The 26,527-nt window shown below is 32.9% G+C and overlaps 1 protein-coding gene and 1 non-coding gene across 2 annotated transcripts in view; both read left to right on the top strand.

Moving 5' to 3' along the window:
- Nucleotides 1-26,527, top strand: part of CSMD3 (CUB and Sushi multiple domains 3) — a 1,234,679-nt gene that overhangs the window by 913,879 nt on the left and 294,273 nt on the right. The window contains exons 24-25 of the mRNA XM_025394338.1: nucleotides 6,109-6,265; nucleotides 23,325-23,516. Of these exons, the coding sequence (XP_025250123.1) occupies nucleotides 6,109-6,265; nucleotides 23,325-23,516 (349 nt within the window). The remainder of the gene's footprint in view (nucleotides 1-6,108; nucleotides 6,266-23,324; nucleotides 23,517-26,527) is intronic.
- On the top strand, nucleotides 16,549-16,653 carry LOC112630898. The gene has a single exon (XR_003121022.1). It is a non-coding gene; the product is annotated as a small nucleolar RNA U13 (small nucleolar RNA).

Below are 26,527 nucleotides of genomic sequence, written 5' to 3'. Positions count from 1 at the left end.
CTTGTAGAGATATGATAAGGTTATTAACCTGTTATTTTCTAAAATGTATTATTTTCAAGTTTCTTTCCTATCTATGTGTGAGTCTTTGGGAGTAGCACTTGTGAGAGCGTATTGTTAAATTTTCAGTAATTTTGAGAGCTGATTGTTGAACATAGCCAGTACCAAAAATTAAGTTATATTACAATTAGATTGTAATTAAATCACAATTAAATTAACTTAAATTATATTAAAAACAAGAACAATAAATACAATTTTTTTAAATTTCCTAATTATTGTACTACTTTTACTATTATCTGTGCTTTTGAGGTTATTTATGTATATTGTATCCCTATGGTAGAAATACCACGCCACACTGTGCCCTGTCACGTCTCTTCCCAACTGCACATACAGTGACATCACATTCACATTCAATGATAGCTTGATGTTGGCCAATGGGAATATTTACACTGTGGAAACTGGCAAATGCTACAAAACATGACTTAACTTGTTGTTTGCTTATTATATAGATGTAAGTGGAAATGGGTTGTGTCTGTGGCCATTACATTATGAATAGCACTACATATTGAAGAAATTTTTTTCAGTATTTGAAAACTATTATTCAATTAACCAATAGTTGCTCATATCATTTACAAATTCAGGAAGTTCTGACATAACCTTGTTTTTGATTTTTCACTTTCCTTTTATTTGTTAACATTAAAAACAATCAAGCAGTATTTATTTAGGAAATACTCTTGTTTGTCAGTTGCAATCATAAATTGCATACACAAAAGTCTGGCAAAAACAGTAAAAGCATTCTTTAAAAATCAATTAGTTATATGAAATGTACAGTCCTGAATATTGTATATTTTATTACCATTTGTACATTGCTCGACACCTCCCTAAAATCAGGGATTGGAAAACAACAGTGTGAAAGCCAAACTGGGCCTGGCACTTGTTTTTGTAAGTAAAATTTTATTGGGAGAAAGCCATGTCCATTCATTTGCATATTGTCTATGGCTGCTCCTGTGCCACAATGTCAGGACTGAGTAGCTGTGACAGAGATGGTATGCCTCCCAAAGCCTAAAATTTTATTTTCTAACCCTTCTTAGGAAAAGTTTGTTTATTGCAATAAATGCTATTTTAAAAGCCTTATGTACAAATATACACATTTAACAGTTTTTTGTTGTTGTTGTTTGTTTGAGAGCTGGTTGTTAAACATTTTTTAGCACACCAGTGATCTTATATGTCCAGCACACATATCTGCCAATTCTGCTTGCTATTCATTGGAATCTTGTATTAATTCTCCCCTCAAAAGCACTCTCAAAGTGCCAATTTGTATAGACTGCTATGTTAGGCCTTATAAAACCCTTCATCCTCTTCCATTAAGTATCAGGAAAATAAAATGATTTGTAATAAGCTGCAGAACTTTAATGTAGAGTTGGAACTTCAGCTCTATTATACAACCAAAAACCGCTTGTCCCTGGAAAGCTGGTCCTTCATTGTTTCCCTCCTCCTTCACTAAAACATACTAGCTCATATAATTGAGAATACATTATGTAGCTACTTTAGAAACCTAAATAATTGAATGCAAATAAAAGTTCTCTACTCTATTTTACATTATCTTTGCAGAGAATATAAAAAGTTTTAGAATAGAGCCTTTTTTGATTGACCATTATAAAAATTGTTCTTTATTTTATATGCACACTTGACATCTAATTCACCTTTTTAGAAAATGTATTTAATTTCCAAATCAACCCATAAAACAAATGACCAAAAGTAAAAATGCTAGGATCCAAGAACAGGAATAATTTGGAGGTTTATATAATTATACATATATGTATGTGTAATTTCTGTCTTCATATTTTACTTTTATATTTACTTTCTGCTCTTGGATTCAGGTTAACACCTCACTTGCTAATTCATTAGATAAATGAGTTAGAACATGCTTTCTGTTTATATATTTATATATCATTCACAACAGCAAGAGTTTGGGGTGTTGATAAGTAGTTTGTTATAATATGGTTTAACCTACTGGATTTAGGAGAGTCTGTCCACCATAACTAATTTCAGGACCAGATTTATTACAAACAGATTTGACAATTAAAACACAGCAATGTTAAGTTTTAGTTTGTTCTGGTGTAAATAATCAGACAATTGCAACATCTTAACAAATTAGAGTCTCATCAAATAATTTCATTAACATTAATAAAAGCCATCAATACCTTTCATGATATTAATCCTTAAGTCAATTTAATAATAATAATATACATTAAAGAAAAAGGAGATTACACTTAAATAGACAAAAACAAGCTTAAAGATCTTGATTTTAATTAGAATAGAAATATGAGCAGTAACAGTCTCAAATAAAAGTCCTATTGCTCTAGTCAGACCCAATTTAATCACTTTGTACTATATATTTACTTTTGAACAAAAGGCATATTTTGTTCGTTTTGTTTTCTTATTTGTATGCTTGTATTCATGACTAGTTTAAAAGTAATTTATCTTTGGTTATACTGCTTTATCCCTTTGTTGCCTTTAGGTTTTCATCTATTTAACTACATTTGAAGGATTTTATTTATGAGTTAAATAGCATTGACTTGATCATTACTATAAAACTCTTCTCTTTTTAAAGGCTTCCTAATTAACACTTGCCTTTCATTTTGATTAAGCAATTTTATGCATGCTTCCAAAATTTCATAGTTGAATGATCCAGTTTCATTTTATTCTGATGATTATAGTGGAGCTTCAACAGTATTTGTTTTCTGCCTTTTGACTCAACAATGTTAAATACATTGTAGCTAGCAGATTTTGGTGCTGAATTAGATTCACCCAGCTGAACCTAAAATAATTTTTATTTCCTGAAAGTACTAGCTCTTTCATCATGCCCTTTCTTTAAATGATTGTTTTTTAAAAAAAAGTCTTATAAAAAGTTTTTCTTAAAAAAAACCCAAAAAACATATATATAGGTACTGCCTGGTTCAGTGGCTCATGCCTATAATCCCAGCACTTTGGGAGGCCAAGATGTAGAGATAGTTTTAGTCCAGGAGTTCAAGACCAGCCTGGGCAGCATGACAAAACCCCATCTCTACAAAAAATACAAAAATTAGCCAGGCTTGGTGGGGCGTGCCTATAGTGCAAGCTACTTGGGAGGCTGAGGTGGGAGTGTCACCTGAGCTGGGGGAAGTTGAGGCTGCAGTGAGCCATAATCACACTATTGTACTCCAGCATGGGTGACAGAGACCCTGTCTTTAAGAAAAAAAAAAAAAAAAAAAAAAAAAAAAAAGGTATACTGTACGCTTCTAACCGAATATACAGAGAATTTTGTGTTTATATATATTTTTTTATTTTTAGGTTAAGAATGATGTCTTACTATTTTTTTTTTTAATTTTAGTTACAGCACCTAACACAGACATAGAACTAAATAACTAAATGTTGACTTATTTTGTTACTTTTTACATTGTTACATATAGGAAAAATTTATATGTATAAAGTAATGTTTCTACTATCTATCATTAATTTTTGCTTTTCATTACTCTTGAAGATTTTTTAAAAATTAGGAAAGACTTTTTAAAGAAATTAAAAACAAATTTCAACAACCAGTTTTTACTTCCCCAGTTACATTAATTACTTGCTCTATTTATATTCTCCCTTTATTTGGCTATTTTTGGCAAACTGAAAGTTATTACAATGTATCCACACATAAATAGAGAAGTAGTTTTATCCAAGAAACAATTGTTTATATTTTATTTATGTTTATATTTTTCATAACAATTAAATTATATGTTGGTGAGAAGTTAAGGGTAACACAAGGAAAATATTATTGGGGATATCTCGATAATATCACCACAAATAAGATCCACTGGATCTAGTGGTTAAATGATTTGATTGTGAGTGTGCAGCTCCAAACACAGAATTTATATACTATGTAATATAGAATCATAAAATAAATGTATTCAGAAGCATACTTCTAAGAATATTGAACATTTGAAACTGACAGACATGCAAGTTATATTTTGCCACAAGCAAGGTTTTCTTACCTCTGAATTATCCCCAATGACTACTATTCTTAAGAAATGAAAAGTTAAATGTTATGTAATCAAACCAAAATCATGCATTCCTGAGCTACCAACCTCAACATTTGGTTTGATTTTGTTGAAGACAGAAATTCTTGCTGATAACTAAAACAGAAACTTATTTGCATGATAAATTAGATTCCTCCAGGGATTCAAGGTATTCCCTGATAATATTAGGAAATTTGTGTATACAGCCCTCTAGTATCCAAATACTCTCAAGAGTAAATGTACATTTTTTAAAAACTTGAGAGTGTTTATAAAAAGAGAGAGACCAAGCAATGTTTGCTGTTAGGAATTCAATGACCATGTCGCCTTGAACTTAAGACTCTCAATTCCTCACTTTCTCTTATTTCTACCTTTTCTCTCTGCTGTAAAGAACAAGTAAACAAACTGTAGAAGCCTAGAGGGTATACATAAGTCTATAGATTCCATCAATTACAAATGGAGCGTGCAAGAAAGTCCTTATCAGTGGAGACTTAGAATTTCTTTGTAGAAAATGTTTAGGGTAATGTGGTTAGAAAAGAACATTTAGGGGCCCTGGAAAAAAAATTGGCATAACCTTAACATTAAATTCTAATAAAGATACTTTGAAAGAAAGGTTAATTATACACAAGTTTTTATTTAAAATCATATTAAAACATTCTAAATAAATCATCGGATTAAAACCAACTATCAATTATAAGAAAAATATACAGACTAATATAATAATAACAAAATATTCCATTGTATACCACCTAAAAATCATCTCTTAGGTGACATCAATGTAGTTATGGAGGAACACTTATGCTATGGCAAGATCCCTAGATGTGGAATCTAACATAATTTTTACTCTAGCACCAGGCCATGAGTAAGTAAGGCAATCTGAGCTAACAGACCAGTAATTTCAAGCAGTATTCTCCACTTTTTCTTGTTATTATTGTTCACCTAAGAAGCCCATGAAACTCCGTGAAACAAAATAGTATAGAATAAAGTCTGTCAGGGAGAGTTGATCTTTAGAGAACCACAAATCATTGTAATATCTAAAATATTATTGCTCCCAAGAACCAATTTTTACACCTTGGAGGTCATAATGATTATGTTGGGAATGCATGCCTTACAGGAAAAGGAATGGTACTATGCATTGTTGGTAAACCCTGGATTTAATTACTACATACTTTTTAGAAAACTATCTAGAAATATATGAACATGTCGCATATTTCATATCCCATATTTCTGGAATCCCGTATTTCTAGAACTTTTTTACTGAAGCACAAGTACCGAAAAACATGAGGTTACAAGTAAAAGAGTGTTTGTATCAGCATTACTTGTAGTAGCAAAAACTTGAGTTCATTAATACGGGAATGGTAGAGCAAGTTATGATGGAGTCACCATACATCTCTCAAACAGAAGAATTTGTATTACTGACCTGAAGAGATGTCTATAATGCATTAATAAAAGAAAAACAAATTAGTACAGTAAGTAGTTATACCTTCAGAAAAATGAGAATGATGTGTGGGAGCTTATCAATTTCTTTATTGTGTATTTTTGCTTTATTAAGTTGTTTCTAAAAGCATTTAGAACTCCTTTAACTTAATATTTTTTAAAATGTCAAATATGAAACAAGTTAACGAACATGGAAAAGTTACAACTGCACCAGACACAAATATATTTTATATTAATCATGTTGTTGGAAAAGCAAGTGTTTGATCTCCTTGAGAAAGTTGCAGAGAAACAGCCAACTAACCAAGTAACCAACTTTCAAAACCAATCTTTAGGTAGATATTCTTAATTTTAAATTGTCTCCCAGAAAAAGCATTTTTAAAATAATAAGAACAGAAGCTATATCATCTGATTTAAGTCTTACTTAAAGTATACTAAGCTTGGAATTTTAAAATTATACATGTGAATTATAACTTCCTTAACTTTGTGTTCATAGAAACCAATATATTTAGTTGTCCTTAGGAAATGTACTGATCTGATTTAGAAAAAGTACACTTTTCTCTTTTTCATACATGTAAATGCATGCTCTGAATTATTATTGACACATTTACATTTAAATTATAAATATATTTTACAGATTTACGATGGAAAAGATAAAACAACTCATCTACTAGGTGCCTTTACTGGTGCATCTATGCGTGGACTGACACTTAGTAGTACTTCAAATCAGCTCTGGCTAGAATTTAATTCCGATTCTGAAGGGACAGATGAAGGCTTTCAACTTGTGTATACCAGTAAGTATTTTAGAAGAGTAAAATGGTCAAACACTGGGGTGTTGCATGTATATTAAATAATTACATTGCACAAATTGAAATGATGCCCAATATTTGATGATTAATTTACAGCTCCTTTCTACATATATAATTTTGTGTGACCCTAACAACAGCCTGGTAAGTTACAGGTATTTTAGTTATTGCCATTTTACGGTTGAAACAACTCAGTTTGTTTTACAGAGGTTAAGTAATTTTTGACTCAGAGTTTATTTTTAAGTAGCAAGATTCTCCTCATCCAATATTTAAGAAATACAATAAAACTTTTGTCAGATGGAAATCCAATGTTTGAACTCCCATCTTTAACTACAAAAATGCATACTACAAAAATGCAAAAATGCAGATAATCAAGTTCAATGATTATCATTGGTCAGTTATAAATGATAACTAAAAGGCTTCAGGTCATTTCACACTAAAGAGTAGCTAAAGCTTTCAGTTTGCTCTGCTTTTGTGTTGACTTGTTTCATAACAAATTCTTTCTCACAGATCTATTAACTCATTATATTAAAGTCAGCTATTTTGACTATTTAAATAAGTTGAAGTTAAAACACTAAGAACCAGAGGTAGGTGGGTTACATCAACTGTTATATGAATTAAATGAATGTGTTTTACTAGTACCATAATATAAGAAACAGACTAATTACACCAATGAAAAATAAATTCTATTCAAATAGTATATTTCTTGAGTTTCTACTCTGTTCAGGATTCTGTGCTAATAAGTTAAAGTGCATATAAAAGAGGTGTTACTTCCTATGTATTTAATAAATTTACAATCTATCAGATCAAATTGATTCTTGGAAGGTCAGCGCACTCGTTAATGTTGTATAGCAAAATAAGTAGCAATACTCAAAAATCTTTATTGCTAGAATGCTTGAGAAAATCTACTGACTCCTATAAATTTTCTCAAGAAGTCAGATGAATGGAAATTATTGTAGAAACTAAGAGGTTAAAAAGGTTACAGTATCAAAGATAATCGTATGGGAGCTTAAAGGGAATTTGAATCAAATTATAGTTTGTGTAAAGAGTCTATCTTAATGGTATAAGAAATAGGAGCCAAGAGAATATACTGACTCATTGTATGAAAACATTTTTGTGCATAATACTGAGACATTATCTATTTCTTTCAGGGCTTTTCTTTCTACCTGTTAAAATTGTTACATCACTAACATTAACTAAACATAAATTAACAAAATGAATGCTGAATACACATTTTTAAATTCTCATAACTATGTGTACAATGTGATTTCTTATGAATCTTCCTAAAGAAAAATAATAGTCCAAACAAATTGTGTTTACAAGTATTGTTATGTAATGGACTAAAAGTAATGATATTGAGTACTATTGCTCAAATGTAATTGGTGTGATCTGCTCAGTTGGGAAAACTTTTTTTTTTTTTTTTAATCTGCTTTCCTCTTTCTCTTTCTCTGTTTTCTAACACGGCCACTGATGATTTTAAAGTAATATCAAAATGAATGACACAACGTTTACATAATGGTTTTTGCTCTGCATCATTTTGCATTTCTTTTCTTTTCTTTCTTCTTCTTCTTTTTTTTTTTTTCTTTTCTTTTTTTGAAGACAGAGTTTCACTCTTGTTGCCCAGGCCAGAGTGCAATGGGGTGATCTCTGCTCACTGCAACCTCTCCCTCCCGGGTTTCAGCAATTCTCCTGCTTCAGCCTCCCTAGTAGATGGGATTAGAGGGGCCCACCACCATGCCTGGCTAATTTTTGTATTTTTAGTAGAGATGGTGTTTCACCGTGTTGGCCAGTCTGGTATCGAACTCCTGACCTCAGGTGATCCTCCCGCCTAGGCCCCGCAAAGTGCTGGGATTATAGGCGTTAGCCACTGTACCGGGCCTGCATTTCTGCTTGTCTAAAATATTTATGGGTTTCAAAGAGGAAATCTGGATTTTTTTTTTTGTTTTGATACATGACATCTATGTAGCTTGCGATTACTGATGAAAAAATAGTGGCCATTGTAGGACATACCTATATTTGAAATTATATGGGGTGCTCAGGTGTCTGGAATGAATAAGATCATTGACTTTATTGTCTTTAGTTTGAACTCTAGAATTTTAAAAAATATATATTTTAATTAGCAAATATTTGAAGTCACACCTCTTTTCTTAACTAACAATTAATTAATAATTGTCCATTAAAGGAAATGTGTGTTTATGAAGATTGGAAACTATAGAAGTGGGAAGAGAGTATAAATCCGTCACTCTTAAAAAGGGAAAACTTACATTTGTAAATATTTTTCAGTCTTAGAAATAAAACTAAAAATTTCAATATCATATCTGTAACCAAAATGTTGATAGCCTACTTCCAAGGTATCTTTGGATATCAGTAGACAATTCTGTGAACCAACAGTTGGGTTCTGAGCTGTATTCTGTTGGGAAGGGCTTTAGAAACAGTGACACATCTGTTTTTAAGTGTATTTGTTCCTAAGTATTACTTCTTATTTTTATAGCAGCAACTTTTCTACATATCTGCAACGATCTAAATAGTTAAACGCAGATTTCCTAGCTTTAAAAGTAGTTTGTTCCCATCCTCCAAGTATATACTATTTGTTTTCCAACCATAGCACCTGTGCCCAGGCTATTTTCTTTTTTGTGCATGTCCTACTGACTTTGGATACCAATTGAACTTCAAGATCCACCTCCAATATTTACTCATGAATGCTTATCCTGATTCTCTCAGCTGGAATTAGCAGACTTTTCAATATTTCTTTTGTGCTAGTTTATATATGCAACTAATATAACAGTTATCACATTGCATTGTGGTTATACTTGTTTGCAAACATATGTGCATCGTTCTTCAATAGGCTATTTTCCTTCATAGCATCTTTAGTCCATTTAGTTCAATTGCATCTTTTTACATATTCTTGATAAATTAAGATGTCATCTGAATATGAATTTTATAAAATGCTTTCATGATAGTAAAATGGTTCTACTAAGCCACATATTTTAAATATTCACAAAATTATTGGAAGCAGTAATTATTCAATTCCTGAACATGATAGAACGTGCATCGGTGGTTCACATAGGGAAAATGGGAAAGACCAGGATTTCGTGTTTAAATGCTCATATCCAGTTATTCTTAAGGCCAACTCTAACCCTGTCCATTCTGTGGTACATTTCTCTTACAATGATTCCAATTTCATTTCTGAAATACCTAACTGAGAGAATAATAGGTATTGCAGAGGAGGTCACAGTACTCACATTGAGAGAATCGGAACAGGAGCGAGAACATTTGTCTAGGGAGGATCAGGTAAGACTTCATAAAGGAGGCCGTATTAAAGGTCGGGTTGGTGGTTCACAGAAAGAAATGGTGGGGAGTATTACAGACAAAGAGAAAGGAATGAGGAAAGACACAGAGATTAAGAAGAACATTCAAGGAAAATAATCTAATTCAGATTAATACCACATATCTTGATGCTTCTCACAATTTGTAGTGGGGGAACAAGCAGACTTTTTTTGGCCATCCTATCAAATGATACCTGCACTATTTAATGATAGTCACTTTCTATTCCATTATCTATTTTGTTGAGTTAGCAACATTTGCCATTCTCTGATTGTTTTCAGTTTTGGGTAGATAAGATTGCATTTGACTGAGATAAAATGAAAAAAGTATGTTAGAACAGACCTTTAAAGTGCATTTTATTTCAATTATCTTATTGATCCATTCATTATGTAATTGCTAAGTATAGCAAGTGGCCTGGTACACACAGTGACTTAAATGTTGCTTTTGGCTTTAAGTGATGGAAAACCTTACCATGGCCTAAATAATCAGGGTTTATTTTGTTCATATAAGAAAAAGTAAAGAGTGAGAAAGTAGGTAGATCTTGATTCAACTATTTAACAAGATCAACAAGGATTTTGCTCCTGTCTTTCTGCTGTGGCATGTCTAGAGGGTTCACTTTTTATTTTCATGTTTGTGGTAACATAGTCATAATTTGGCTACTGTAATTATGGGCATGTTTAAGGCATGAAGAAAGGAAAAATGGGTAGTGCCAGCCACATAGACTCCTTTTATTAGAAATACAAAATCTTTCCTGGGAATCCCTGTAAGATACCCTCTTATGTCTCTATCCAAAACTGGGCCATATGGTTCTGCCTTAACTTTCCAGCAAAGCAGCCTGGAATATTCAGTATGTGGAAGACTAAATAATTAGTTTAACTTTAGACTATCATGATTCACTGCTGGATATAGTTAGATTATAGCTGGGAACAAAATCAGAGTGGTTAGCAAGGAAGAAGGGAGATATTGAGAAGACAACTTACAGTATTTACTGCAATGTACAGCTAGTTTAATCAGTATTTTTAAAAAATAGGTTAAAGATACTGAACTAATACCTGCTTCTATGATTAATAGTGTCATGGAAGGCCAGAAACTCTTGGGTGTTTATAAAGGAAAAGTATATGGCTGACTCATGATTAATAGTTTTAGCTCTACTATGCTAAGAAGACTGTGAGCTTCTCTAATCTCCTTCCACCAACAAATAAATTATATGCATACCTAGTATGAAAATCGTATACCACACTAGAGGGGCAGAAAATATCCCATTCCCTTTTCATTTTTTCTTTTCTTTCTTTTTTTTTTTTTTTTTTTTTTGGTCTCTTGCTCTGTTGCCCAGGCTGGAACCTCTGTCTTCTGGGTTCAAGCAATTCTCCTGCCTCAATCTCTTAAGTAGTTGGGATTACAGGTGCCCACAAACATGCCTGGCTAATTTTTTGTATTTTAGTAGAGACAGTGTTTCACCATGTTGGCCAGGCTGGTCTCGAACTCCTGACCTCTAATGATCCACCTGTCTTGGCCTCCCAAAATGCTGGGATTAGAGGTGTGAGCCACCACACCAGCCCCATTCTTTTTTCTAAAGCAAATTAAATCTGTTCAGTCTTCATCTTTAGAGTTGTCATGAAAAATCTCATTTAGTCTTTTTGGGGAAATATTCTTCTCCCAAATAAATAAATTTCTCAGTCAACTCTAGTTTGATCTGACAATTAAAGTTTGGACAGCTATACTGTTGAATATAAAACGTGTGAGATACACTTAGATATTTTTTGACCTCTGGGGGCTTTCACAGCTCTTTCATCCCTCTAACTTCCCAGAATCCAACTCCCTTATTGAGTCAGGCCAATCTTCCTCATTCTTCTCAAAACAATTACTGTCATTTACTCTTGCCTTTGAGAAATCTGAAACTCATCCCAAATGAATATTCAAATGAGACATACTGTTAGGTGCTTTACCTGACACAAGTTACTTGTTAATTTCCCTGTGAGGAGGAACCAATAAAGGCATACCTGTTCTTCTGAGAGAGTACAGGGTGTAGGGTGAGAGAAAATTATTACTTCCTTCTAGAGTTGGAAAACAGATCAGAAATTGAGATCACAATACAGTATCCTTCCTAAAACATCACTCTGTTCTGGATAATCCTATAACAGAATTCAGCAAAACCCAATAGGATATTCTGCCCAGATTCCTCCAACCTCTCAACACACATTTCAAAAATGATTTCTAAATCTGGTGTATTTTACTCTCTAAAGGCTAAGTTGTAGAGACATCATTTCTACTTGGTCACCTGACGTATCTTCCCTTTTACTCTTCTATTGAAATTCACTAATTTATTTATTATTGAAATTATTAATCTGGTCATTGTTTTACATTTTGTCTTTTCCCAGTGGAATATTATATATTGAGAATATAGAGAACAATTAATAAGAGAAAGCTCCTTCCCATAAGAAAGTAACTTTTTAGTGGGACAAGACATAAAGTTATGAACAAAAGGTAAGAGAACTACATTTAGAAGTAATTTAAAACAGGGCAATGGGATAGATAGTACAGATGAGACCACTTAGCTAATTTGTTCAGACTACATCTTAGAGCAGATATTATCTGAGTTCATACCTAAGTGATAAGAAAGAATAACCACATACAGGCAAAGGGTTCTAGTTGGAGGGAGTAGCAAGTACAAAGGCCTAAAAGAAGCCTGAGCTTGAGTTCTATGGCTGTAGCTAAATGAGCAAGGAGAATGAGACAAAATGAGAGATAAAGTTGGAAACTAGCAGTAGCAAATAACCGGGGTTCGTCATCTCATGACAAGGGAATCGAGGTCAAGGACACAAGAAGTGGGTTTAAGAGCTGAGGTTTAATAACCAAAAGAAAGAGCAAGGAGAACAGCTGTCTTTCTTGTGAGAGAGAGGGGTTCCCAAATGGGACTTCCAGCCCACAGCAGAGTACACCAGATTTTATAGACAGGCTTATGAGGTGGTGTCTGATTTTCATAGGGCCCAAAGATTAGTTGAACCAGGTATGATATTTACATAACACACCAGAAGCTGGCTGCCCCATCCTAATCTTATTTTGCAAATGGAATCTTTGCCTGGCCTGCACCATGTTGCCTTCTCCTTACTGTATGCATGGCTGGCAAAGAGAAGAGAAGAAGGAGCCACCATTTTGAACATGCCTAGTCCCAAGTAGCCTTTTTCTATTGGCACAACTGACAGCATTCACCATGTAAGTGTCCAACTTGCTTGTCTATGTTTGCAGCTTGATTTTAGAAGCTGCTCTGTTAGAAAAGAAAATGACAAAAATTAATTCAAGATGTATTGGAGACTTAAATGTTAGACCTAAAACCATAAAAACCCTAGAAGAAAACCTAGGCAATACCATTCAGGACATAGGCATGGACAAGGACTCATGTCTGAAACACCAAAAGCAATGGCAACAAAAGCCAGAATTGACAAATGGAATCGGATTAAACTAAAGAGCTTCTGCACAGCAAAAGAAACTACCAGCAGAGGGAACAGGCAACCTACAGAATGGGAGAAAATATTTGCAATCTACTCATCTGACAAAGGGCTAATATCCAGAACCTACAAAGAACTCAAACAAATTTACAAGAAAAAATCAAACAACCCCATCAAAAAGTGGGCAAAGGATATGAACAGGCAATTCTCAAAAGAAGACATTTATGCAGCCAACAGACACATGAAAAAATGCTCATCATCACTAGCCATCGGAGAAATGCAAATCAAAACCACAATGAGATACCATCTCACACTGGTTAGAATGGCAATCATTAAAAAGTCAGGAAAAAACAGGTGCTGGAGAGGATGTGGAGAAATAGGAACACTTTTGCACTGTTGGTGGGGCTGTAAACTAGTTCAACCATTGTGGAAGACAGTGTGGTGATTCCTCAAGGATCTAGAAATATCATTTGACCCAGCCATCCCATTACTCGATATATACCCAAAGGATTATAACTCATGCTGCTATAAAGACACATGCACACGTATGTTTATTGTGGCACTATTCACAATAGTAAAGACTTGGAACCAACCCAAATGTCCATCAATGACAGATTGGATTAAGAAAATGTGGCACATATACACCATGGAATACTATGCAGCCAGAAAAAGGATGAGTTAATGTCCTTTGTAGGGACATGGATGCAGCTGGAAACCATCATTCTGAGCAAACTATAATAAGGAGAGAAAACCAAACACCGCATGTTGTCACTCATAGGTGGGAACTGAACAATGAGATCACTTGGACACAGGAAGGGGAACATCACACACCGGGCCTGTTGTCGGGTTGGGGGAGGTGGGAGGGATAGCATTGGGAGATATATCTAACGTAAATGATGAGTTAATGGGTGCAGCATACCAACATGGCACATGTATACACATATAACAAACCTGCACGTTGTGCACATGTACCCTAGAACATAAAGTATAATTTTAAAAAAAGAAAAGAAAAGAAAATGACTTGGTGGCTGCTTTTCATTAAAAGGAAAAACTTACTAAGAACTCCCATACCCCCACTATCTGTCTAAATAATTTCTTAACTCCTATATCATCAGAGGTGAGGTGGAGTATAGTACGGGCTTGGATTTTATTTAAAAGGCACGTAGATACTTTAGTCATTATCATAATGTTCAATATAAAAGTTACAAATAATAACAGCTACCATTTATCTACCACCTACCAGATGCAAGGTATCCCAAAGAGGCAGATAATATTATTATTTCCAGGGAGAAAATGAGGAAATAAAAAGCATGGCAAAGTTATCTTCCTCAGCCAAGGTCACATAGCTAATAAGTACAGACATGGAAACTGAACTGAGAGTCTCTGCCTCTAGAATCCATGTTTCTAACCACTATGCTATACTAGCTCTGAACTCAAGATTTGGTTCTTTATATTTGAAGTTTTATAGATTTAATGTATTTTTAAATCTGTCTATGTAAATGTAAAAAAAAATAAAATGAAAAAAGAGAGAAATAATATTAGTGCAATTCTTCCCATAGAAACTTTTGTCATTTTATTCTTGAGAATCTGAATGTTTTCATGTTCGTTACGTTTACTATTAGGGAAAGACTTAGTCCTGCTATCATTCATATTGTTCATGAAGTCTCTAAATGCTACTTGTTGAAGATTACTTCATTACAGATTCTTTTAGCCCTGTTTACTTGTAGTTATCCTACTTTTATTTTGTAAAAAGTAACTGAGTATTTTTAACAGCCATCTATTTACAGAGCTAAATTGCACCTTATTGATGGACTATACTATTGTCTTATCAAAAGCTGACCTGCTAAATATGCATGTTGCCCAGCCATTAGGCAGTACTCTGGGCTCAGATGTTTTCTTGTTATCTCTTCTGCACATTTAATTTACAAAAAATCCCACTGGAGAAATGTTCATTATCCCAAGAGAAAACTGTAAATATATTTGATTGTTCACAGCCTTCCAGTTTTGTTGCTTGAAATCATTTAATAATCTACATGAAGCATGGCCATTTCAAATTTTATATTCAAATTAAAGATGGGCATTAACTAATTTGTGATGCTTTTTCTTGCATACTAGCCTTGTGAATATACAACAAATTACTCTTTAATTTAGTTACCGGTTTGTTGTTGGCAATGTAAATCATAAAAAATTATCAGATGACTTATTCACTCTACCCTTATTCTTACTATATAACTCATCTAATGCAAATGAAAGTAAAAAATAAGTAAATTGCAAGGGAGCAATAAAGCCACCCCATGTGGTTCTATGTCCTATAAATCAGTTAGCAGATATGTTTGACATTTCTTATATTTTTAAAATACCAAAATAAATTGGGTGATAAGGGAAGTATTGATTAATGCTGCATGATATAGTCCAAAATATTCTAACTGAAATACTAAAGAAAAGTTTATTAATTGTCATTTACATAGACAATATTAAATTTCTTCATACTAGAATAATAAAAGTATCGTTTTCATAGCCTTTGCATCATAGATGTTTGGTAAATTTAAACTTACATATCTAAGGACCTACTAATTTACACGTTACATAAAATTAATTTCTGACAAGTTGAAGACCTAAAATGTAAATATCAAAACTTTAAAATGTTTAGAAAATAAAAGTGTGACCTAGAAAAGCTGTGTCTTTAAGGTAGAAGAAGATTTCTGAAATAAGATACACAAGCAAAAATTCATCAATAATGAGTAGCATTTCTGACCTTCTAAGCACTCCTTGAAGTGTAGAAACCAAAAATCTGGCAACTACATTTTTCAGATTCTTCTGCCAATAAATATCTCTGCTTAGATTCTGCCAATTAAAGACAGACCTGTGAGAGCTGAAAGGTGAGATTGATGGAGAAGCCATTATTTTCCACCAGCAGCTACAGGCAGGAGTGTGTTGCTGGCAGGTGGTTGTATGTGGCAGCAGTTTCCCTGAACTGCTGAGTTTCCTGAAAGCCAGCAGTGGTGTTCTGACTTTCACACCCTTTGCATTTCCAAAATCATCAAGGCCTCAAATTTCTTGTTTTGAATCTTAGCTACACACAGTACATAAGTGGCTTCTGTTGTCCTGACCAAATCTTGGAGAAAAAAAAGGAACGGAACGGAATGGAAAGGAAAGGAAAGGAGAGGAGAGAGGAGGGGAGGGGAGGAGAGGGGAGAAGGAAGGGAAGAAGGACGGGAAGAAGGAAAGGAAGAAGAAAGGAAAGGAAGAAGGAAAGGAAAAAGGAAAATCTACAGTGTCCCAATAGAAAGGGACACTGTAAACAAAGGTGAAACATTTGAAAAGGAAGTATTTATATAATGGAAAACATACACTCTCTAGAAAAAAAATCCAGAAATCAATAAGGGGGGAAAAAAAAAAAAAAGGCCTAAAAGAAAACCATGGACTAAAACAAATTTCACAGCAGAGGGAAGTTCAGCAGAATAAAAAATGCTTAACTTGATAGGTATTAAGAAATGAAAAATTCTTTTTTTTTAGTTTATAAGTGTGATGATTAGGTTTTCACACTTGTGTGAGATGTGCCTTCCTCAAATCTTGTTACAATATCTGCACATTGCCCATCGGACATGAAAAGAAAAAAGAAATGAAAATGGAAACCTAAATAAGATGCTATGACACCGTAGCAGAGAAAATAAAAATTAGAAAGCTGTACAACACCAAGTACTTATGACAATTTGCAGAAATTGAAACTTATAAACTTGGGGAATGTAAATTGGTAGTCACCTAGAAGAGTAATTTGGCAATATCTAATAAAATTCAATTTCTGGATATATTTAGATTACATCAACTATAGATTTAGGCCAAATGCCAAATGCTGATTGATTTTGACCAACTTAATATGCAGTCAAAGATGAACATCACCAACCTAGAATGTGGTACAAATATATGATGTACAAGACACAAACTTAGCACATTTAATATTACTTACTAGTTTATGTTTAACATATTAAAATTTAGGACAGTCTGTCAGTAACATATTTTCTAGTAAGAACTTTATGTGTAGTACTAAAAGCATCCACAGTTTTTTAAAAAAAGAATCTTTTATCTTAACTCCTGAAAGCAATCAGAAATGCATAGTAATAATTTCCACAAGCTTTTTTGCTTAAATACTTAACTTCCATAAACTGAAAACTAGAAGGGATTGTTTTCTTAAAGCATTCTTCTAAAGTTGTAGCTTCAAAGTTTGATTTTTTAATAGTTTGATTAGTGAGAAATACATGGTGTATTAAATATGTTTTTATTAGTTCTATTAATGAGAAAAAAGTGTAACTGTTCTTCAGCATTTTTTTCTTTATTCCCTTAATATTCTTTATTATGTCTCAATCACAAAGGATTATTGCAGCTGTTGTTTGTTATCTTGAAGTATTTCCTGTTTGTGAATTTTGAGGTGGTAAAGTTGACATTCTGCTTTAAATACCTCTTCATTTAAATATAAAGAATTTTAAAATAGGATATTTTCTTGCAAGACTTATGGCCAAAATGGAATTTAATCACCAAATATTAAATATAGTTCCCAAAAATTATTTTGCCTAATATTGTGAATTTAGTTCACCAACAATGCTATAGAGATTAAAATTATTGCAGAATAATGTAATATTCATTTGTCTCCTTGCATTATATCAACTTTTATTAACATATATGGTTTCGGCAAGCATATTTCTCTAACGTATTTAGCTAACATACTTTCCCAATTTCCTTTTTAACAATCTATTTCTTTTTTATATAGCAATTTGGAAGTCTTTACTATTGACGCGTAAAACTAACATATCTTCATTGACCATTAAATTCTCTGAAATTTAACTTATAAAATATATATTTATATTTTAACTGAATTTTTTAAAAAGAGCAAGTAAAAGTCTTTTTAAGTTACATAAAATATATTTTATTACATTTAAAAATGAATTTTCACATGTCACTTTTATTTTTAAATGATGTAAATTATTTGTATTACTGGTAGTGTTTTGCTAGTAAGGTATGACATTACTCTATGTGAACACATAGTTATTCATAAACAAATTTAAAGAAATTATATTGAGGTTAAAATTTTACTAAGTATCTTTTAGTAAGCCCAGACAGAAGTTAACTAATGGATTAGGAGATTTTGGTTGAATCTTGAGGACAAAATGAACTTCAGGTCTTTAAATGGTGCATGCCCTATAAAAACACTTGTACATGTGCAAAAGGAGACATAAAAGTATAGCATTTTCATAGCAGTAAAAAATTGGAAGGAATATAAATGCTGCAAAATAAATTAGTTTGGGAATATGTCACCAATGGAATACCACAGAGTAGTTAAAATAAATAAAATGTGTGTGCATGTGTGTGCGTGCATGCGTGTGCATGCATGGGTATATAATTATAAAGATAAAATGCAGTATCGAGCAATAAATATGAAGCCACAGAATTTTTAAAACCATTATATTATTTATAAAATGTGTGAACATTTGCAAAACACTGTATGTTGCTCATCGATGTATAGATATGTAATAAAAATATATGTGCAAGAATAATAAACTCAATTAGAATATTTGCTAGCTGTCAGTGGGGAAAAAACAGAAAGAGACTGGGGAAGAATACAAAAGAATCTTTAACTTCTTTTGTAATAATAATGTGAAAATGAATTAATATTAATGATAATCTGAATATTAATCTGAATTAACATTGATATGAATCTGACACAACTATGATACAAAAATAGAATCTGATAGAGCTAGTAGATGAATTTGTTGTTATCCTTTTTTGTAGATTTCAAATAATAACTTACAAATAAATTAGATATCTTTGGAGACATATGCTACATGGTGGCAGGAAAGGAATGAAATCTCAGTTTAAGGTATTCAGAAAATAAAAAAGATCTAGGTAATGAGGATTATCAGTTCATTTGTGTTCTAGAAATTTTCATTTCATCAGAGTATAAAATTTCACAAGCAGTGGTGAATATTTATAACATATATGATTTTTCATACACATCTTTATTTAATTGTCAGTTTCAAGTATTTGAGCTTTTCAATGAAAAGACTAGCAGCTGAATGTTTCCATAAAGATAAGACATTTCTGCATATTTATGAATAAGCAACAATAATTCCACCAATTTGAACTAAATTATGTTGTGCTTTGTAGCTTAGATACTATTGTTCATGTGCATTTTCAGCTATAATGCAAAATATTATAAATTATCTTAATGTTCAAAGAATATATTCATTTTACCTCATCACCAGCAATTCACAACCACATTTACAGAAAATTCAAGATTTAAGGAAGGATGAATTTGGCAATAAACCTTGAAAACAGAGCTTAATTTCCATTTTTATTTTGAGAAATGATATATGGTAAAACTCAAAATACATTGCATCTTGAATGATAAACTGAATATTATGTCTGCTAGAAGAAATGCAAACTTGTAATTTTTAAGCAAAGACATTTTAAATGTAATATTAAGTATGCAGATCCATGCAAAGTAATATGTCCTGAAATTTTAAAGTTACTACTTCTGCTGTTTCTTCTGTGTTTGAGAGATTGACCTGGTTGACTAGTTTTTCTTTACATTTGATTATATATGTCATGATTTCAGTTAATGACTGCTAACCTCTTTATGGCTATGTCTCTGAAGCGATTTGCATGTTCACCCAGATGCGGCTGTCATAAATTGAGACATTCAGGAAATTCTTGAAATTGTTTTTAAAAATTGTCTCTCAAATTCCAGTTTCTTATCAGCATTGCTTTATTTTTCAGTTGTGTCCTAGAAATAATTGTGTCTAAGAATCCACATTCACTAATGAACATTATTGAGCATTACTGAACATCTAACCTGTGCCAGGATTTGTGCTACATAGGTACTGTGAGAGGGAGGGGAAAAAAAGGAAAGAATTTCAACTATACGAAAACAAGGAAAATAAACAAATCATTGCAAATGAATTCAAATGTACAAATAATTCTATGGTTTAACAGAGGAGGAAGTGACTAAGACCCCTTAACAGAGACTAGGAAAGACTCCTAATGTTCTCTGAGAGATAATGTTTCTCTCAAATCACAGAAATAATAGGATAAACTTAGTTCTTAGAACTATACAAATTCTTGTGACTTTATGTTGTGACAATCTAGAAAGTCAATGATGCAAATTAGTGATTTAACACAAGTGAGCTAATATACACTGTTTTGCTTTCTAATTCAAATCTAGATTAATTTGGTCAAGAATCTATGTCTATAAAAGTGATGTAGATCCCTTTTTGATCACCATATAATTTAGGACACAAGAAAATTTTTTTGTCCCACATTTTTGTCTTAAGTGATTTTCCTCATTCATAAAACTATCTAGAATATTCTTAAAGGTTTTCTAATCTCAGAAGTTGTAACTGATATAAGTTTTCACCTAATTGTCCTTGGTGCATTTATGACATCATTTACCCTGCATTTTTATATTTTGTAAAATATTAAAAACAGAAGAAACTATATAGCTAGAGCAGCTTAGATTATGATTTATTCATACCGGGTTTGGTTTATCTTTTGAAGTGTCCTTTTCTAGTTCCTTCAGAATCTTAATCATGTTGTGTTGTGACTGTTGGGGTTTTTAGCATTCACCTTTATTAATTTTACCTTGAATATGCAAATGAGATATTCAGGATGAAGGTAGATCCTTATTAAGTAATATAATGATGATGATGATGTCTGTGTCAGCTCTCCTTTTACCCAGTCCTTACTCCTGTGGCAACACGATGAATACCTAATGAAAAAATCTACAGAAGTGGCTAGGGACTTCATAGACAAAGGAAGAAAAGTAAATGAGTTTATTCTGCTGCTTTCTCCCTCTCCTCTCCTGGAAGGTGGGAGAAAAAAGTATGCTCCTTGGAGACTATATGGAAAGGATCAGGCATTTTTACTCTAACCTTTTGTAATGTAAATGTACCTATCTAAGGGACATATTAATCTCCCATATCTCCAACTTTTATAACCTAGAGATTTCTGTAAATTTCTGGGCCTCATTCTTCATTGAAATGTAAACATAAACCTTCCTCACAGTTAAGTAAATTTCTCTGGAGTTTTCTCACTATTCATACAGTTGTAAATTAACTTCTCAAGTGTTGCTGTTAGCCCAGGATCTCAGTTTTTAGCAAATTCATTCAGAAAGCCCTAACCCTGTAGAAACACAAAAATATTATCTCTACATCTCAGAATGACAACATGTGGGAAGCCTCTATTTTTTTCTATTTTTTTCCTGTGAGAATTTCTAAGAATTATGCTTTTTCTGGAGAAAGTAGAATGTAAAAATTTAGAGTTCATCAAGCTGATTAGTATATTAGCTCAATAAAGTATATTTTAAATATGAGAGTATTCACTTTCTTCTAAGGTTATACAACTGAAGCAGTCTGGTTATATTTGCAATTGACATATTTATTACTTGACTAGTTATTATTTCACATATTTTGTCTTAATTTTAAAATTTTGATGGTATGATCTTAGTAGTTATTTGATCAGTGATGCAAAACCCAATTCTCTGCTCACAACCCTTCTGACACCATATATGTATGTTTCTTCCTCACACTAACCAATTATCCAACTCTCTGGTATAGGGATAGAAAGCTGTGATGCCTTTGGTCACCCTCATACGTGTCATGCTGATATTCCTATAACAACAGATAAGTTAACAAGACAAAAGCATAACAAATTTATTGAATCGTGGTTTTCTATGACATGGGAGCCTTTAGAAATAAAGACCTAAAGAACCCTGTAAAACTGTCTGTTTGTATGCTGTGGTTCAGTGATGAATGGACAGCTATATAGAAATGTAACTGGTCGTAAAAGATATAATCTGTCAGTAATAGATTGAGAAGGGGAAACCCAGTAAGCCTATTTATTCAAATTCTTCTTGACCTCTTTATGTAGCTTTCCTTTCCAGGGTATGGGAGAGGATCCCTATGGAATGAGGGTTTTCTAGAGAGAAGGAAGAAAGTGACCTTTCTAGGTTCTGTGGTTCACTTTGGTGGAGAAGTTTTCTAGTTTTTATGATTCACCTTGGAGAAGAAGAATTCTGGCTTGTATGACTAGCTTTGGGAGAGAGAAAGGGGCAAGGGGCAGGAGTGCAGAAGGTCAGAGACATTGCTTCTGAGGTCTTCTAATCTCTTTTCGTTCAAAGCACTCAACATGCCAAAGTGCATACTTTGGGGTGTATTATTCTGAGAGCCAACCCTTGAAACCAACTTGATGTCTGGTAATTCAATTCAATTCTAACACTACTTGCAGTTAGCGTAGACCCCACAGTTTAGGGTCTCAATCCCACAAGAATGTCAACACTTCAGATGCTAACTGAAAAGCTGGGCCTCTTGTATTTCTGACTGATCAGCTACAAATTGGGGATTCCCATAACTTCCTCCTTGAGTATGGTAATTTGCTAGAATACTCACAAAACTCAGAGAAACATTTACTTACCTTTATTGGTTTATTATAAAGGATACAAACGGAGAGCTACCAAAGGAAGAGGTACATAGCTGAGGTCCAGAAGTATCCCAAGTGCAGGAGCTTCTGTCCCCATGGAGTGGGGATTTGGGGTATATCACCCTTCTAGCACGTGGAGGTGTTCATGAATCTGAAAACTCTTAGAACCCCTCTGTCTAAGATTGTTACGGATATCTTATTACATAGGCATAATTGATTAAATCATTGATCCTCAGTAATTGACTCAACCTTCAGTTCTTCTCCCCTCCATGGAGATGTATGTATATGACCTGGCTATGAAAAGTTCCAACACAACCTTCTAATCATATGATGGGTTTCTCTGGCGATCAGCCCCCATCCTCCAGGAAGAACTTCATTTTAGAAACTCAGGTATGGATGACTTATTATAAATAGCAAAAACTGTACTCTCACCCTTATCACTCAAGAAATTCCAAGAGTTTTAGGAGCTCTGTGCCAGGAATCAAGGATAAAGGACAAATATACACTTCTTCTTATATCACAGTATCACTCAGAATCTACTATCAATTCTAAATCACTTGAAACAAACAGGAAGCTTAATACCACAAGCCATGTAATTATATAGACTATGGGGTATCACTGATAAACTTCAAAAACACAACAAATTTTAATTTTCAAGAAAAAAAGGTCTGCGTGGTTGTTGTATGATAGGTAATATGACTAGGAATAAGTATGTAATCATCAAAAATAATAAAGGAAAGGAATGATTTGTATAGATTTAAATTCTCCTCCTAAATTTTGCCTTTAATCAATTTATATTTTTCTCCCAGGTTTTGAACTCTCACACTGTGAAGATCCTGGCATTCCACAATTTGGATACAAGATCAGTGACCAAGGCCACTTTGCTGGTAGCACCATCATTTACGGATGCAATCCAGGCTACACTCTCCACGGAAGTAGCCTTCTCAAGTGCATGACAGGGGAGAGAAGGGCATGGGACTATCCTCTGCCTTCCTGTATTGGTAGGATACTCTCATAGATTTTCACTGAATATTTCTGTGAAAACTTTATCAAATTCTTTGCATTTTTAAGAAATTCTCTCTGTTCTCCTACAACTAACACTTTATATAAGGAAATTAATGAACTCATAGCTTCAATTTGTCAAAAGAAAATTAATGGAAAATGAAAAGATACTTTTCATAACTTTATTCATTATTCCTCCCATAATCTTATAGTTTGTGGGGGACAATATGGTCTCTTCGAAGTCACTTTATTTCTGCTACCTTGACATAAAATTGAACTCGTTACTAAAATGTTAAGAATTTTAATCACTCACATTTATTGAATTGCATTGGCCAGATTTTTAATTTACAAAAGTATTACACATTGTGGAATCAAGGTGGATTAGAGAAAACAGTAACCTATTCTCTTTTCTCATGCATGTACAGCATAACAACCAATTTCAATAGGAAAAGGAATGTGAGAGTAACATAAGATATATTGCCTTTATGAAGCTAAAGAACGATCATTTTTTGTCTTCTTTACATAGCTGGGATACCGTTTTATTCCTACCATCTTGCAGATTAGTTAATGCATAGATGGGTAGGCAGGAAGGTAGATAGACAAATATTGACAGGTGTGGATAGAGACCTCTCTTTTTCTCTTTTTTCTTTTCTGCTCCAAAGACCAAATAGGTGTGAGATTGGAATACTAGGACAACAAAGGAAAACAACTTTGTAGCAAAACACTAACTCTCCAGCAGGGAACAAATATGCAGTGATTCTTCAGCTTTTCTTTTTTGATGGCATTTATAGAGGCAGAAATCCATTCTGTGTCATGCCTACATGGATAAAATTGACTCAAATCTTTTATTTTTAGCAGTTGTATTGAGGTATAATTGATATACAAAAAACCGCACATATTTAATGTGCAATTTGACTTACCTTTTAAGACCTGAACCTTTTGACAAAAGTAGAATATTTCTATCATTTTTTTTTGATATGGTCAACATAGGAATTGCCATAAAACTTGCTAGAATACAAATAGAAAATACGAAATTCTAGTTATTATAGGCCTTGTAACTAATTGTGTAGTGCTTTTGATGCTATGAGACCTCTGTTGGTTTATTAAAACATTGATTCATGCAGAAAACAAACGTGTTTTTATTTAACTAAAATGCAATCACAGTTCTTTCTTTCAGACGGCATCTGAATTTTGGACAGATTGTGAGGGCGATACCTAAAATAATAATCAAATTAAATTGCCAAAACCTGGAATATGATCAATAATCAGCCCATTGTCACTGGTTATGAGAAAAATGTACTACTGATTAATTCTCTCTGATGTGATTATGAAATATGTTCAGAAAAGCATTAAGAGTTTAATAGCACAATACCATAAACATATAAATATTGACTGGCTATGCTATTTTTAAAATTAAAACCACAAATACATTAAATGTATATATATATATTTACATGTGTTGAATCAAGTTGAAGACATTCTCTACTTTTTGGAAAGATTTTATACAAATGGAAGGACATTTAGTCTGAGACCAGAAGGTTTTAATTATGTTTGCAACAAATCAATGCATTTTATGTTTACGAATACTCAAAATCAAAACATTTTGACTTGATATTGTGCAAGATTTCATGGGTAGGGTAATCTATCTTTTTAAATAAAATTCTAATGATAGATGATCAAATAAATTTAGCAGCTATAAACAGTTGGACATATGTTGAGTGATACTGAATAATTTGATGATAACCGAAGATGAAATTCTATTTTAGATGGTGTTCTCTACTGGCAGTGATTAATAGCTTTAACACTTGGCCTATGGTTATAATATCCTGTGCTCATTAACCTTAAATATCTACTACAACTATGTCTTAGCCTCAGTCAAATAAGGAAACTTTTCTTAATTATTTGGATTATTTGTAGGTAATTATGTTTCTGAAGCTAATTCGTTGATCAAACAAAAATTAGTTTTTGATGCACCATAGCTGGAAGGATTTAACCTGTATCTCTTCTTTAAACACCGTATTTCATTTTATTCTGCAAACATAAGTTTTACTCAGAATATGAACTCCAGTACTACAGCATATGACACTGGCTCTTTTGAGGTCAAAATGCCAAGCAATATTTTACAACAAAGAAATTTGGGGGGAAACAGCTATATTTAAGTTCAGGATGCAATATAGTACAAAATACTACAATTGACTATAAATTAATCTAGAAGAACAAGTATCAACTCTGTTCTTAAATTAAATGTATGTCCCAAACAGTGATAAATCATAAATAAATGATGAAAAGTGAATTAATACAATTATGTTTACAGATTGTCCAACAGGATTTTTGTTAGAAAAAAAATGAAAAACCATAAATGGTGATAACATCTTAAATACTAATATCTTTTTAATTTAAAAATCTCCCGAGGGTGTTATTATGAATTAGATTAAATTAATGTTGCAATAAAAGATAATATTCCCTTAGCCCTCCATGGGTATATCAGTCAGGGTTCTCCAGAGAAACAGCACCAATAGGATATCTCTCTTTCTCTCTGTCTCTGTCTCTCTCTTTTTTTCTCTCTCTCCATCTTCCCTATCCATCTATCTATCTATAGAGTTTTATTTAATTTAAGGAACTGAATCATGCAATGGTGGGGGGTTGATAAGTCCAAAATCCATAGGGCAAGTTAATAGCTTAGAAACTGAGGCCAGAGTTGCTGAAACTTTGAGAAAGAATTTCTTTTTTTCCACCCCCCAGGAAACTTAATTGTGCTCTTAAGGTCTTCAAATTTATTGAATGAGGCCTACAAGTCAACTGAGTGTAGATGTTATCCATATCTATAAAATAGCTTCATACCTAGATAAGTATTTAATTAAGTAACTGGCGCTAATAGCCCAGTCAAGTTGACACATAAAACTATCCATCACAGTGTGGTGCAATATAGTATCTAAAATTTTTGAAACAAGTTAACATATATGCAGCCTACAAATTTGAGCCATTAGATTCTAGTGTTATTAGGTCTCTT

This window comes from Theropithecus gelada, chromosome 8 (assembly GCF_003255815.1).
Source record: "Theropithecus gelada isolate Dixy chromosome 8, Tgel_1.0, whole genome shotgun sequence".
NCBI classification, from domain to species: Eukaryota; Metazoa; Chordata; class Mammalia; order Primates; family Cercopithecidae; genus Theropithecus; species Theropithecus gelada.
The sequence above is the reverse complement of the archived record's forward strand: the minus strand, read 5'-3'. Positions and strand labels throughout refer to the sequence as shown.